Source organism: Schistocerca americana, chromosome 2, assembly GCF_021461395.2.
Source record: "Schistocerca americana isolate TAMUIC-IGC-003095 chromosome 2, iqSchAmer2.1, whole genome shotgun sequence".
Lineage (NCBI taxonomy): Eukaryota > Metazoa > Arthropoda > Insecta > Orthoptera > Acrididae > Schistocerca > Schistocerca americana.
This window is the reverse complement of record NC_060120.1, coordinates 34506163-34520793: the sequence shown is the minus strand read 5'-3', so window position 1 is coordinate 34520793 and position 14631 is coordinate 34506163. Positions and strand designations below refer to the sequence as shown.

The 14631-nt window shown below is 38.4% G+C and overlaps 1 protein-coding gene across 1 annotated transcript in view; it reads left to right on the top strand.

Moving 5' to 3' along the window:
- LOC124595842 (hexosaminidase D-like) overlaps nucleotides 1–12513 on the top strand; it is a 232136-nt gene extending 219623 nt beyond the window's left edge. Inside the window, exon 11 of the mRNA XM_047134742.1 lies at nucleotides 11959–12513. Within this exon, the coding sequence (XP_046990698.1) occupies nucleotides 11959–12154 (196 nt within the window). The 3' untranslated portion in view covers nucleotides 12155–12513. The remainder of the gene's footprint in view (nucleotides 1–11958) is intronic.
- The last annotated feature ends 2118 nt before the right edge of the window (nucleotides 12514–14631 follow it).

Sequence of the window (14631 nt, the reverse complement as noted above, 5' to 3'; positions counted from 1 at the left end):
AATATGTAGAGAGCATCTTATTAAAGTGTTCTGTGAGGTCATTTGTGTCTGTGTGGTAAACAGTTGTCACCATGTGTGTGATGTCACAATGTGAAATTACCCTAATACTAGGCTTCACTGGAAAACTTGTCCATAATCAGGTATCATCATAGGAGGTGCTGGGTGTTTCAAACTGATGTCTTTTACAATAAACTTTACAATTGCTGTAGGTTCGGGAACTCTTACGTCTTTGGTGACAGCATAGCAGGTGAGTTAGCCAGTGGAGACTCTTATTCATTGGATTTCCGTTTGTCAACTTCAGGAACCTCCACAGGAGGTCAATTCCAGTCCAGCGGAATAGCACTGCTGCAAGCAAAATTAGTACCAGGTGACCTAGATGAAACTGTGACACAGGCTTCCATTGCTGGAATTCCTCACAGCAACTACCAAGTGAGATGGCGCAGTGGTTAGCACACTGGACTCGCATTCGGGAGGACGACGGATCAATTCCATGTCCGGCCATCCCGATTTAGGTTTTCCGTGATTTCCCTAAATCGCTTGGGCAAATGCCGGGATGGTTCCTTTGATGGTGCATGGCCAACTTCCTTCCCCATCCTTCCCTCTTATACAATATTTTGTTTATTAATTGGAATCCTCCTTTGGTTCCTCTTTCTTCAAGGCTTCTGTGGTTATCCGCAATGCTGGATCTTCCCTCTGTCTAGCAGCAACGCTATGTAATGCATCAGTGACTTAGATTTTGTCGACACTGCTGTGTTCTGCCAAAGGATTTCTTCTTGAAAGGCAGTCTGTGTCCTTGTGGTTTTGTGCATTTTTGTATATCACTGTGATGGTGTACACCTGAAGCCTCAGTGTCCAGTTCACCAGTAGGCCTGACAGATCCCTCAGCCTAGTCAGCTGGTGTAGAGAATGGTGGTCTGTCACAGTGGTGAAAGGCTTGCCAAGTAAATATGGCTGGAACTTGTACGTGGTCCAAACAACTGCATAGCACAAATAGTTGATCTCAGATTTTGAGAGTACTCGGGAAGCATAAGCTGTGACCCCACAGTCTTGTGACTGCTTGTGATGCCTGCAAGAAGTATCATCTGAGAACATCATAATGACAGCATTCTGTTAAAATGACAAATTTGAAAGGTTGTGTTCTGTTATTGATAGTTATTCTTACAATACATGATCTTGTCATCTGGCCATATTTCCCATTAGCAACTTTAAGCACAGTTGCTTTCATATCACGGAACATAGTCTTCTTTAGCTGCAATGATAAGCATTCGACATTGCAGAAAAGAAACCTATGAGTTGACTAGTTCCTGGACTGGTTGGCCATTAATGATGATAGCAGCGAAGTTTCTTGCCATTTTGGTAACTGTTTTTAATGGCGGATTTTCATCTGTGGCAGCCTCACCTCCATAGATAACCACTTTACTTATTTTTCGTGAATTCAGCAGCTGTGCAAGCTGCTAGTACCTCAGCATGGTGATAGGCCGTGGTTGCCACATGATGGGAAGAGAACTCAGTCAGAGTACTATGCTCCATGATATGAAACTGATTGTGCTGAAGGTTGCAAACTGAAAATACGTCCAGCCAGCAGGAACATGTATTGAAAGAATAACTGTCAATAACAGAACACAACCCTTTGAATTTGTCAGATGTGCTTCATCCTGAAGGTTGACTGCAGCCATTTGCAGTTGACAGGAATGAATAATACTGTTGTAACAATGTCTTGTGGCTTAGCAGTTGTTGAATACTCATTTCCTTTCTCTGCAGCACCGTACAGTGTTTCCAGGACATCCACAGTGGAAACTTACCAGCATGTTGTCCTCTGTCTTCCAAATGTCTATTCAGCTTCAGGGCATTGTACTTGGCTTAGGAGTTGGTCGTAACTTTTTTGGCTGAATACTAAGTTGTCTTTCGTAGGCTGCACTGTAAGTCCAAGTTGGTCGAGTCTGCTCTTCCTGGCACTTTTGACTGGTGGTGGAGATTGGTAAAGATCAATACACTTTTTCTTCAACATTCTGTTATCTCCTGGGATTTGATGTCATCATTCATGGGTGCCATCTCTTGCTTCCACAGTTCCACAGTTCCACAGTTCTGGCTCCCATAAACTGCAGTATCTGCTCTCTTACTACCTGGCATATGAGAGACGGACAAGGTCATGGTGGTCTCTCACAATTGCCATAGGGACCACATTTGTGAGTTGCTCATACTTCTTCTGCTTGACTCTTTTTCTGTTGCATTTCCTCATTGGTTGTGGTATCATTTACTAGAAGAGCTTGGTGTAATAAGTAAAGTAATGCTAAGCTGTATGGAATGAATGGCTGGAAGACCCTGAATGGCAGTTTCAGGCACCTAATTGAAAAGATTTTCCCTATCTTCCACTCCCACAGGCACTTTTTCTTCACAGAGTATTAGAATTGTATGGATAAGTAGAACTGTTAAGTTTAGTTGACTATGTGTGTGTGTGTGTGTGTGAGAGAGAGAGAGAGAGAGAGAGAGAGAGAGAGAGAGAGAGAGAGAGAGAGAGAGGTAGTTAGTCTAGTGTTGTGTTCATGTTGGAGATGATAAGAAAAGGGAGAGAGTGAAATAAGCTTACTCCTCACAGAGAGCACCAAGGGGGCTGCCAAGATTAACATCCCCACCTGACAGACGAATCATCAACAACAATGTCACATGCCCTCACTGCAGAGAGGTTTGGAATTTAATCCAGGACACCTGTTCAGAGACTGGTGATCAGAAACTTTATGCCACCACCTTGTCTACCCTAATACTGGAGCGAAAATTTCATTCACCATCAGGATTTGAACCAGGTCACCTTCAAGCTGAGCATCACTGCACAGGCATGCGTTAGCCACCTTGGCTATGGAAGTGGGTAGCTTGGTACATATATTTTGTGACTCCTTTCATCGAGTGACATATTTGGATTTACAATATATGGCATATGGCCAAAACATTCTGTATGTAGGTCCGTGTCATTTTCCTATGATGTTTGACCTGTTCTTCAGTTGTTCTTCCACTAAGCAGACTTACTACTGATTGTCACCAAATGTTTTCTTCAATTCACTCTGTAATTTCTCTTTGTTGTTCTTGAACCACTGTTGAGCTGTGCCACACAAATAAAACTACACATTTGTCAAACACATTGTGTCAGGTCACCTGTTGATTTTGGTGAGGTGACTTTGGTCGAATCCTTTCAGCCATTTCATCGAGTCCTGATCAGCATCTCCAGAAAACATGGATGGAAGCCTGATTTGCAGCTCGCTAGTGCTGCTTATATTCTGGTTCCTGTCTGTAGGTAACTGCTGTTACATTGACTAATTTGAGCCCCACTGATGTAGATGTTTTGAACTATCCAGCATCTCCATTCAACAATAACATATTGTAACCACAATCAAGTCCAATTTTGAAGTACAACACTTAGCACTGAAAGCACATTTATTATGAACAACAATGTACAGACAGAACGAAATGAACTGAACTCCTGGAAAGTAACTGTTACCATTCATACAAGCACTGAAAAATCCAGAATGAACAAACACCACAAACATAGGAAATTTTGAGAACTTTCTGTAAATTATAAACACTAAATTAGAAATAATTTCTGATAGTTGGGTTTGAACTGATGAACTGCAGTATGCCACAGAGCAATGCTGACCACTGTGCCACAGTGCATGCTGCACAACCTACTGCAGCACTGACATGATCATAAAAAATTGACTTAAAACATTAAATGGCATAATTAACAATGTACATTTTACATGTTTACTATTTTCTGTAAGGTCATAATTGGAAATGCTGAAAATGTAATCGAGAGAGCAGCTCATACATAAATCGAGCCAAGTTACTGATACATATGGTATTACAGTTCCCAGAAGTAAAACTGAAGTGGTGGCATTTTGAGAATTGGAATCAATAAGAACAAACATTATAATAAAGGGATAAAAATCAAACAAATAAGTGAATTTAAATATCTATGATTTAATCTTAAGATACAAAAATCAGACAATATGTAAATGAAGCTTCAAGGATCTTGGCATTTCTGTTGCACATTTTGATGAACTTTAGACTATAACATTCAAAAGGAAATGTTACTTAAACTATATCTTTGTTACTGTTTTACAGATGCAACAGATGGATTCTTAATTTCTAACCAAATAGGACAAACTGAACTCTCTCAAATAAAGTTACTGTACTATTCAGGAGGATACTTTCTTGTAGAGTGTAAGAACAGTATTGCTGTCATAAGAAGTAAGTTACAAATGTTATAAAAGTACAGAAGAAAGTGGAGGGGATACGTTCAATGTATGAAAGACACTAAAATTGCTTTGCAATACAATCCAAAAGGAAAACAAAATATTAGCTAGCCTTCAAAATGATGCCATGAACAGTTCTACGACAGAACAGGCCAATAAGTCTAATCCTGTATGTCTGTGATGATAACAGTGAGATTTGTGAGGTCACTGCTGCTGCATCTCAATATGTTCAGTGATATATGATGGATACAGTAACAGCAGCAACCGCTGTGAGTTGTGACAGTGAGTGATTCAACATCTCGGGGCTCAAAACTAAGTTTCAGTGGTGCTAAGTTTTGAGTGTACACTACTGCGGCAGTCAAGTGATGCTGTGTAATAATCAACAGCAGATTGAATACTTGTATTTACAGTCATGTTTTGGGTGAAATGATTCTGCCTCATGCGATTAATTGTAACAAATTGTGATCCACAAGTAGGAAGTTTTGCCCAAGACTGAAGTACTCTGAAAGTTAAAAGTTTCATTGAAGCATAGCATAGCATAATTTTGTTGAAAGAATTTCAAATTCAGTTTCAATGGAAGATACAACAAAAGAATATTTTAATTTCACCTAACTGTGCTCAACAAAGGATACAATAAAAAAATCTGAACTTCACCAAATCATGCTCATAATTTAAATTAGTTTTTATTACCTGCTAGGTATGTGGATTTTGGCAAAATAGGATTCAGATGGTCTTTTTTGTAGTACCATAACACATTACTCCTGTGCCTCTTTTCCTTCACACACCATCATCTTAAGGACCTACTTAGTAAAAACATCACAAACAGCTTCATGCCATTCTATTCTGACTTGTTTTTATCATAGATGTGAAACTGTATTCATCCTCAAAAGCCACACGTAGTGTCATCAGCCATCAAATATAAATATCCATTGGAAACATCTGAAGAACTTATAGAATTCAAATGATAAAGTAAATGAGTGTATCTGAAAAAGTGAGTTGGGATTGGCCTCGATATGAGGAATATATTTATCATTGTTGAGTAGCAGATTTAACAAAATTGCAGCCCACTTTTGTGGTTTAATGTTGGCCTCAAATTTTTTCTGTGCTTGATTATTTTTGTCCCAGAATTAAAATTAGTCTGAATTTCTGTTTTTATTATTGTAACTGGAATTAACAATGATAAATGATCAGCTTTTGTGAAAGAGTTGTGAAAAAAATGAGAGTAGATTGAGTATTTCATGATAGGCTTGTTATCTTGGATGAAGAGCCGTCGACAAAAGTAGGAGTAACTTCAGGTATACCCCAGGAACCTTTGTTGCTCAAACAGCTGAAACAGTTTAAAATGAACAAAGCTCCAGTGCCCCATGTGTTCCCTATGAGATTCTATACTGAATTTCTGGCTGAGTTAGCCACTCTTTTATCTATAATGTACCATAGATACCTTGAACAAAAAACATGACCAGTAGTTGGTTGAAAGTGGAGGTCACTCCCATCTACAAGATGGATAACATAAATCCTTAAAAGGCTATTATGAAATATCCTTGACATAGATTTACTGTAGAGTCTTAGAACATATTCTGAGTTGAAACATAACGAAGTATCAGAATAACCTTCTGCATGCCAACCAACATGGATTCCGAGAACACTGATCATGTGAAACCAACTCTCACATGTCATACTGAAAGCCTTGATTCAAGGCAGTCAGGTAGATGCAATATTTCTCGATTTCTGAAAAGCATTTGACTCATTACCACATCTACAGTAATTATCAAAAGTACAATCACTTGGGGTACCAAGCACAATTTGTGATTAGGTTGGGGATTTTTGGTAGGAAGGGTGCAACAAGTCATCTTGGATGGAGACCGGCAGATGTAGAAGTAACTTGAGGTGTGCCACTGGGAAGTGTCTTAGGACTCTTGCTGTTCACTTTCTGTATTAATGACCTTCAGACAATATTAATAGTGACCTCAGAGTTTTTGCAGATGATGCAATTATCTGTAATGAAGTACTGTGTGAAAGATGCTACATAAATATTCTGTCGGATCATGATAAGATTTCAGGGTGGTCCAAAATTTGCTGTCTTGCTTTAGATGCTCATAAATATAAAATTTACCACTTCACAAAATGAAAAAAAAACATAGTATTGTATAATATCAGTGAGTCACATTAGTAATTGGCCAACTCATTCAAATATGAAATGAAATGATCACATAGGCTCAGTTGTAGTTAAAGCTGGCTGCAGACTTTGGTTTATTGGCAGGATCCGGGGAAAATGCAGTCAATCTTCAAAGAAGACATCTTGTAAAACACTTGTGTGTCTCATCTTAGAATATTGCTCAAGAGTGTGGAGCTTATATCGGGTATATATAACGGGGAACATCGAACATTCACAAAGAAGGGCAGCCCAAATGGTCACAGGTTTGTTTGTCTCAGGGAGAGTGTCACTGAAATGTTTAAAAGCCTGAATAGGCAGACATGAAGATATGGTGTCAGTTATCTCACAAAAACCTACTTAAGAAGTTTCAAGTATTAAGTGAAGAATCCATCCATACATATTATAAAAATGGATGTACACATATGTACATCTGTATGTTCCTCATACCCTCCTAAAGCACTGAATCAGTTTCAACCAAACTTGTACACATCACCTACCTGTTATATTTCAGGAGATGTGATGTCATAAAGACTGAGATGTGTGAAAACTGCTGCATTGTGCGTGATGTTTAAGTTTATTACTTATTTGCCAGTAACTCTATTCACAACATATTTGCAGACAGTATCCACATATGATGCTAAATGTATCTACACAAACATGTCATTGTATGACATATAGTTCAAGAGATGTGATGTCATAAACACTGAGATGCTTGCAAAAAATGCCACATCACGCATGACACTTTAATTTATTATGTCTTTAACACTAATACCACTCACAACAAATTTTGCAGTCATTACCCAATATGCAACTGAATGTACTGGCAAAATTATATCTTTGTACAATACATTGTTCAGAAGATATGATGTCATAAAGATTGAGCTGTGTGAAAATGAAACTGCAGGGTGAAATTCGCTACAAGTAATGTTTGTACAAGTATTTGTGAAATATGATAAATATATGCCACATATGCACACTCGGGCAAAGCTGTGGCTCCTGCTAAATCACTGAATCAATTTCAACTGAACTTTGTAGACATATTACTTACTATACTTAGAAATACTGTGGAGGTGAGAACCACCAGATGATAATTTGGAGAGAAAAGGTGAGGAGGAGGAGATGGACAAAGAGGGGGAAGGAGGAGGTTGATCCAAATAGGAAGAGGAGAAGATGCATGGAGAGAGGGGGAGCAGGAAATGGACAGAGACGGGGATAAGGAAATGGAAAAAGGGGGGGGGGGGGGATTGGAATACATACCTGGGCAGCACTGGGTATTCATTTAGTACAGATTATGGAAATTTACGAGGGTGAGTCAAATCAAAACATTAAATATTTTTTCAAATATTATTTATTGTGCTGAAGTGGTACAAAGCTGTATCACTTTTCAACACAATCTCCCCTACGCTCAATGCAAGTCATCCAGCACTTACAAAGTGCATAAATTCCTTTAGAAGAAAGTTCTTTTGGTAGTCTGTGCAACCACTCGTGCACCACGTGGTGTACCTCTTCATCAGAACGGAACTTCTTTCCTCCCATTGCGTCTTTGAGTGGTCCAAACATATGGAAATCACTTGGGGCAAGGTCTGGTATGATGGAGGAGAAAGACACTCAAAATGCAGGTCTGTGATTGTTGCAACTGTTGTACAGTGGGGCCTTGCATTGTCATGTTGCAAAAGGACACCTGCTGACAGCAATCCATGTCACTTTGATTTGATTGCAGGCCGCAGATGATTTATTAGAAGATCTGAGTATGATACACTGGTGACAGTGGTCCCTTTAGGCATGTAATGCTCCAAAATGAAGCCTTTTTCGTCCCAAAAGAGAGTCAGCATAACCTTCCCTGCTGATGGTTCTGTTCGAAACTTCTTTGGTTTGGTGATGAGGAATGGCGCCATTCCTTGCTCGCTCTCTTTGTTTCTGGTTGGTGGAAATGAACCCAGGTTTTGTCCCCAGTAACGATTCTTGCAAGGAAGCCATCACCTTCTCGTTCAAAGCGCCAAAGAAGTTCTTCACAAGCATCAACATGTCATTCTCTCATTTCAGGAGTCAGCTGCCATGGAACCCATCTTGCAGACACTTTGTGAAACTGGAGCACATCATGCACAATGTTGTGTGCTGACCCATGACTAATCTGTAAACATGCTGCAATGTCATTCAGTGTCACTCGGCGGTTTTCCTTCACTGTGGCTTCAACTGCCGCAATGTTCTGCGGAGTCACAACACGTTGTGCCTCACCTGCACATGGAGCATCTTCCACTGAAGACATTCCTACTCCATTCATAGACTTACTGCTGTGACAAACATGCATCACCATACTGAACCTTCATTCATTGATGAATTTCAATAGGTTCCACACCTTCACTACACAATAATCGAATAACAGAACGATGTTCTTCCCTGGAGCAAGTCGCAAGTGGGGTGGCCACCTTTGTACTGATACTGCGACGGTATGTGTGCATCTGCACTATGCTGCCACCTTCAGGCCATTCTGCTTGCTGTTTGTAGCACGCTTACCAAATTACAGGTTAACGGCGCAAAATTTTGATTGGTTATTACAAATTTAAGGTTTTCATTTGACTCACCATTGTATGGATGTGTGTATGTTACACATTTCCTCCTCAACCTCTGGACTGATTTCAACTAAACTTGGTAAATATAGCCATATAGTCAGGCAACAATCGCTATAAGGGTTAAAACCACATACCTATCATAGTTTGGGAGATACGACACCATAAACAATGACATGCATGAAAAACTGCTGCATCATGCATGATGTTTCAATTAAGTACTTCTTGCTACTAACTCTGTCCACAATGTATTTCACGGATAGTATCCACATTGCTGCTGAATGACCTACACAAATATATCATTGTACGACACACAGCTTAAGAGATATGACATCATAAACACTGAGGTGTGTGAAAAAAATGTCACATCATGCATGAAGTTTTAATACATTTATTCTTTACTATTAAGACACTGCTGCAGTCGAGTCTATTTAAGGAAATCCCTAACACCTGGCAGTGTATTTGACAGCTTTCAAGTATGAAGCTCAAGCAGTTGTAGGCAAAAACAATAACCATCTGTAGAGCTATGAAAAGGCATTGCCATAGAGACGTTTACAAAATCACATTGCAGACATGTGAAGCAGCTGCGCCCCTTTCACTTCAATCTACTTCAAGAGACTGCAATTTCCAGTGAGACTTGTGTTTGCCATTACACTTAATAAGTCACAGGGTCAGTTTATTAAATACTGCAGAGTGAATTTGACATCTCCATGTTTTTGTCATGGATGCATTATGCCATTTGCTCAAGGATGGGCCAGCCCAAGAATTTATTCATCATAGCTTCTGGACATGCAACTAGAAATATTGTTTATAATGAAGTTCTGAATGAAATAAACATTACAGTGAATTTAGATTTTGCGTACTGTGTTTCTTAATTTGGATACTGTAATTAGACATTTGTATGTTATGCATATTTCTTTCTACAGTTGTTTCATAATTTCAAAAGTGCTTTCACAAATACGTGGAAATGAAATTTATTCAGTATTACCCTACAAACACAGTTCATTTTTTGTTTTCATGTCTAATAGAAAATAAATGAATACCTGGGCGATGCTAGGTTTGTCAGCTAGTCTAGAGATATTTTTCTTCACTCTATACATCACTTTCGTAGGAACCACGATGAAAAGATCAAACTAATTGTGGCTCACACAAGACATTCCAGTCAATTCATTTTCCCCATTTCAAATATCTTACGGGTTTGCTGCCAGGTAACATCACTGACCACCACTGATATTTCGACAGGAGCACACCCTGCCATTCTCAAGGCACAACTGCAAGGAGGAAGCAATGTGCAAGGGAATTCAATATCTTGGTTCACAGAGGAGAAACAAGGAAGATACCACACACACAACAAGTAACCGCAGAGTCAACACACAACCACAGATAACCAACATCAGAAATATCAATAGTGACTATTAATCAACAGGTGAGGTAGCACGAATTCTGTCACTCTGTTTTTTGATGAGAGACAGAGCCAGATTCCAAGCAGCATTTAAACAAAATCCACCATCTCTGTTTATGAGGTTGCATGATAGTTTTATTTCAACAGCTTCCTTAATAACACTATCCCAATAGCTGGACATGCAAGCCAGAATCTCCATGTTGTTGTATTCCATAGGATGACCGATGTCAAGGCAATGTTCTGCAATAGCGGATTTGCTCGGCTGTTGTAAGCGTATGTGACACTTATGTTCAGTACACCGGTCTTCCACAGTCCTGATTGTCTGGCCAATATATGACATGCCACAACTGCAAGGAATACGATAGAAACCAGCCTTACGCAAACAAAGATCATCTTTTACAGACGCCAACAGGACCTTAATCATAGAAGGTGCTCGAAAAACACATTTTGCATCATATTTCCACAAAATACGGCCAATCCTGTTGGAAATGCTTCCTGCAAAAAGGCCGTACACTTAGGTGCCACTTCGTTGCTATCGTCACTCACCCATTGCACAGAAGGCTGATAGTGCAACGAGCATTTGATCTGCCTCTCACTATAACCATTCTGATGAAAGGTGACTTCGAGATGTGATAGCTCAGCTGCCAAACTTTCACGGTCTGAGATAACATGGGCCCTGTGAACCAAGGTACGAAGTACTCCTTCACGCTGAGCTGGATTGTGACAACTATCAACTCGCAGATACAAGTCAGTGTGAGTAGGCTTCCTATAAACAGAATGTCCCAACGTTACCATCAATCTTCCTTCTGACCAACACATCAAGGAAGGGAAGGCAATCCATTCTTTTCCATCTCCATAGTGAACTGAATATTCGGGTGGATTGAATTCAGGTGTTCCAAAAACCGGTTTAAATTCTCACTGCCATGAGGCCAAACAACAAAATTATCGTCTACATATCTGAAAAAACACGCAGGTTTCAAGGTCGCTGACTCCAATGCGCGTTCCTCAAAGTCCTCCATAAACAAATTGGCCACAGTAGGTGACAACGGGTCTCCCATTGCAATTCCATCAGTCTGTTCATAGTACTGACCATTGAATAAAAAGTAAGTGGAAGTCAGCACTTGTTGAAACAAATTTGTTAACTCGAAACCAAGCTTAACCTCAATTAGCTGCAATGAATCAGAGAGAGGAAGTGAGTGAAAAGAGAAACCACATCAAAACTGACTAAAGGATCCACCATACACAGGGATGAGGGTACTTGCACATTGATAGACTGGAGTGGAGAGCTGCATCAAGCCAGTTTTCCAACTGAAGACCACAACAACAGTGATAAAGTGTAGCCAGTGTTTTAGTGTCTAAATAACAGTATACATTCCTCTTCACTGCAAGTCAATGTGTCTTCATTCCTTCCCTGCATATGAAATACTAGTCTGTTTTTCACAAATCCCAATTTTGAAATATTAAGCTCTTAATTTATAAGTATTTTAAGTTTTTATAGCTCCATTTTGAAAAACAGCACTTACGTTTAATTTATTTTATATAATTGTTCCATGTTTATTAGAATATCTCAAAGATTGTAAATTGTTTCAGTTTGATGTTTGAACTGACATCTCTTGAGAGCTACTTACGTGCACACTTAGAAGACATACTGCATACAGCAACAGTGGATGAATGGATTGGAACAAATGTTGAGCCTTTAAAGGTTAGGCTTAGACAACTGAAAAAAGACGCAGAAGCACAAATGCCAATGAGAATACCAATGCAGAGTTTTCCAGATGTAATTTGAAATTGTGATGTCAAGACTATGTGTTTAAATGGAAAAACCATTGGGATGTTTCATGAAATGTAGCATTCTCTGTGGCATTGACTTGTTAAGTACTTTGTGCTATAAAAAAAGCCAGACAGATAATTTTGCCATGTTACAGAATGTTTATAGCTCCCATTTAACTCTTTTTGAGTTGAAAGACTGAATGATGTGATATGTGAAATAAACAAGTTGTTCACACACTGCCTCATTTTTCCATTAATGAAGCTGTGAAATATTTTGTATATATATATATATGATTTTAACTCTTGTTAGTAATTTTAATGTGCTCTAGTCACCTATCACTGTAAATATTTCTCCAATAAAAAATGTAAGAGCTATTGCAGATTTCATAGTTTGTACAGTATGAAATAGTACCACTATTAGACAGAGGTGTGTTAGTTGTTATTTAACCTGTTCTGTTGTATGTTAACTTGTGACACAGTCCCTGATTCATATGCTTGAATTGTTACCATTGTTCTAATGAACTGTAAAGCCTGGATGTTATTTTCATGTGCTTGCTCACACACATTTAGCAGAATCAATGGCTGATTCTCCTCACCCACTTCATACATACAAATGTTAAGCAGCAAAACATCCTGAAAAGAGCTTACATAATTTGCAGACTGCATACATGATATTTCTTCACTTAAATTAAGGTAACATTGTGATACCAAAAAAGCATTCAGGGGCAGAAACAAATATGGCATTACTAAGACTTTTCATTTGCAGACCCTGCAAAGTGAAATAATATCTTAGAGAAGCAAAAAAAGTTATTGGTCATTATAAATAAAGGGGAAAAAATATATTAACAGTATTTGCTACAGTAGAGTAGAGTCTACTTACCAACCACTAGACATCAACAGGTAAAGGACAGAAAAAACTAAGATGATGAATTTTTTTCAAAACCAAAAAATCTTCATTTTCCCTCTAGCACCTGTACAGCTTACTATTTCTTTCTCTGTATCTTGGTTAGGAAAGAGCTTACATAATTTGCAGACTGCATACATGATATTTCTTCACTTAAATTAAGGTAACATTGTGATACCAAAAAAGCATTCAGGGGCAGAAACAAATATGGCATTACTAAGACTTTTCATTTGCAGACCCTGCAAAGTGAAATAATATCTTAGAGAAGCAAAAAAAGTTATTGGTCATTATAAATAAAGGGGAAAAAATATATTAACAGTATTTGCTACAGTAGAGTAGAGTCTACTTACCAACCACTAGACATCAACAGGTAAAGGACAGAAAAAACTAAGATGATGAATTTTTTTCAAAACCAAAAAATCTTCATTTTCCCTCTAGCACCTGTACAGCTTACTATTTCTTTCTCTGTATCTTGGTTAATTCTTTTTAATGGAGGAACTGACAAAATATTCTTAGAACTATGGGTTCAAATTGTTCTTTAGAATGTGTAATGTTATTATCACTTTATTCTCATTTAGCAGTTTAAAAGTTACAATTCTGTCATCCCACAAATATTGTTGATATTTGATCAGTCATACATTTTAAGCATGTTTGAAGCATGTAAAGGAGCCATACTTTATGTCTGTCCTATGTACATGTGTGTATGAAAACTTCTAAATACAGTAGCATCTCTGTTTGATCTCTCAGGTTTTCTGTGTGTGGTTCATTAACAGAGAGCTTTCAGGTGTTCTGCTGAATTATTATTTCTGTTTTATGTACAATATTTCGATGACCAAACCAGGCATCTTTGGGTGCTGCGAGTTTTATTGTTATGTGAACTCACTGCCTGGGCTCAAACCAGACTGTGAACTTCTGTTGGTCTCATGCTGCCATTTATAGCTGTGTTTGATTCATGACATCCACTTTGCCCTTTGATCCCTTTTGGTTTTCAGACCTAGCACTCATATTCTATGAAAGGAAAATTGTCTAAGCATGTCCTTACTCTGGTGAGATTTTAATAACTTGAGTGTCTGACCCAGTATATTTCACTCCTATCATCTAAGATAAAAGTATTTTTTATGATGTTAAAGATGATCTAAGTCTTCCAAAGCCAGATGTATCTCATGTTCAATGTGAAAGTGCCACATCTTACATGACACAGACACAGACTATAAGAAAAGTTGAGGAGAGATGCAAGAAACACCAACAACATACCCAACTAAAACAACCAAGAAATCAGCTGTTGTGGAGCACTGTCTCAAATATAATCATGAAATTAAATATGATGAGACCAGTATTGTGGTGCAAACATCAAGTTTGTGGGACAGCGTAATTAATGAGTATCTGCTGTTGAGAAGTCAGGAAACCTAATAAACAGGGACGGTGGTTTCAGTTTAAATAAATGCTTGGGGCTTGGCACTCAATTTATTAAAAATCTTATTATCATAGCCAAGATAGACATGAAGCCTACACCACCATGCTAGTAAAAGTTTATATGTCAGAGATAAAAGAAATTATTCAGATAGTTATTGGAGGGAAAAAATTCAGTG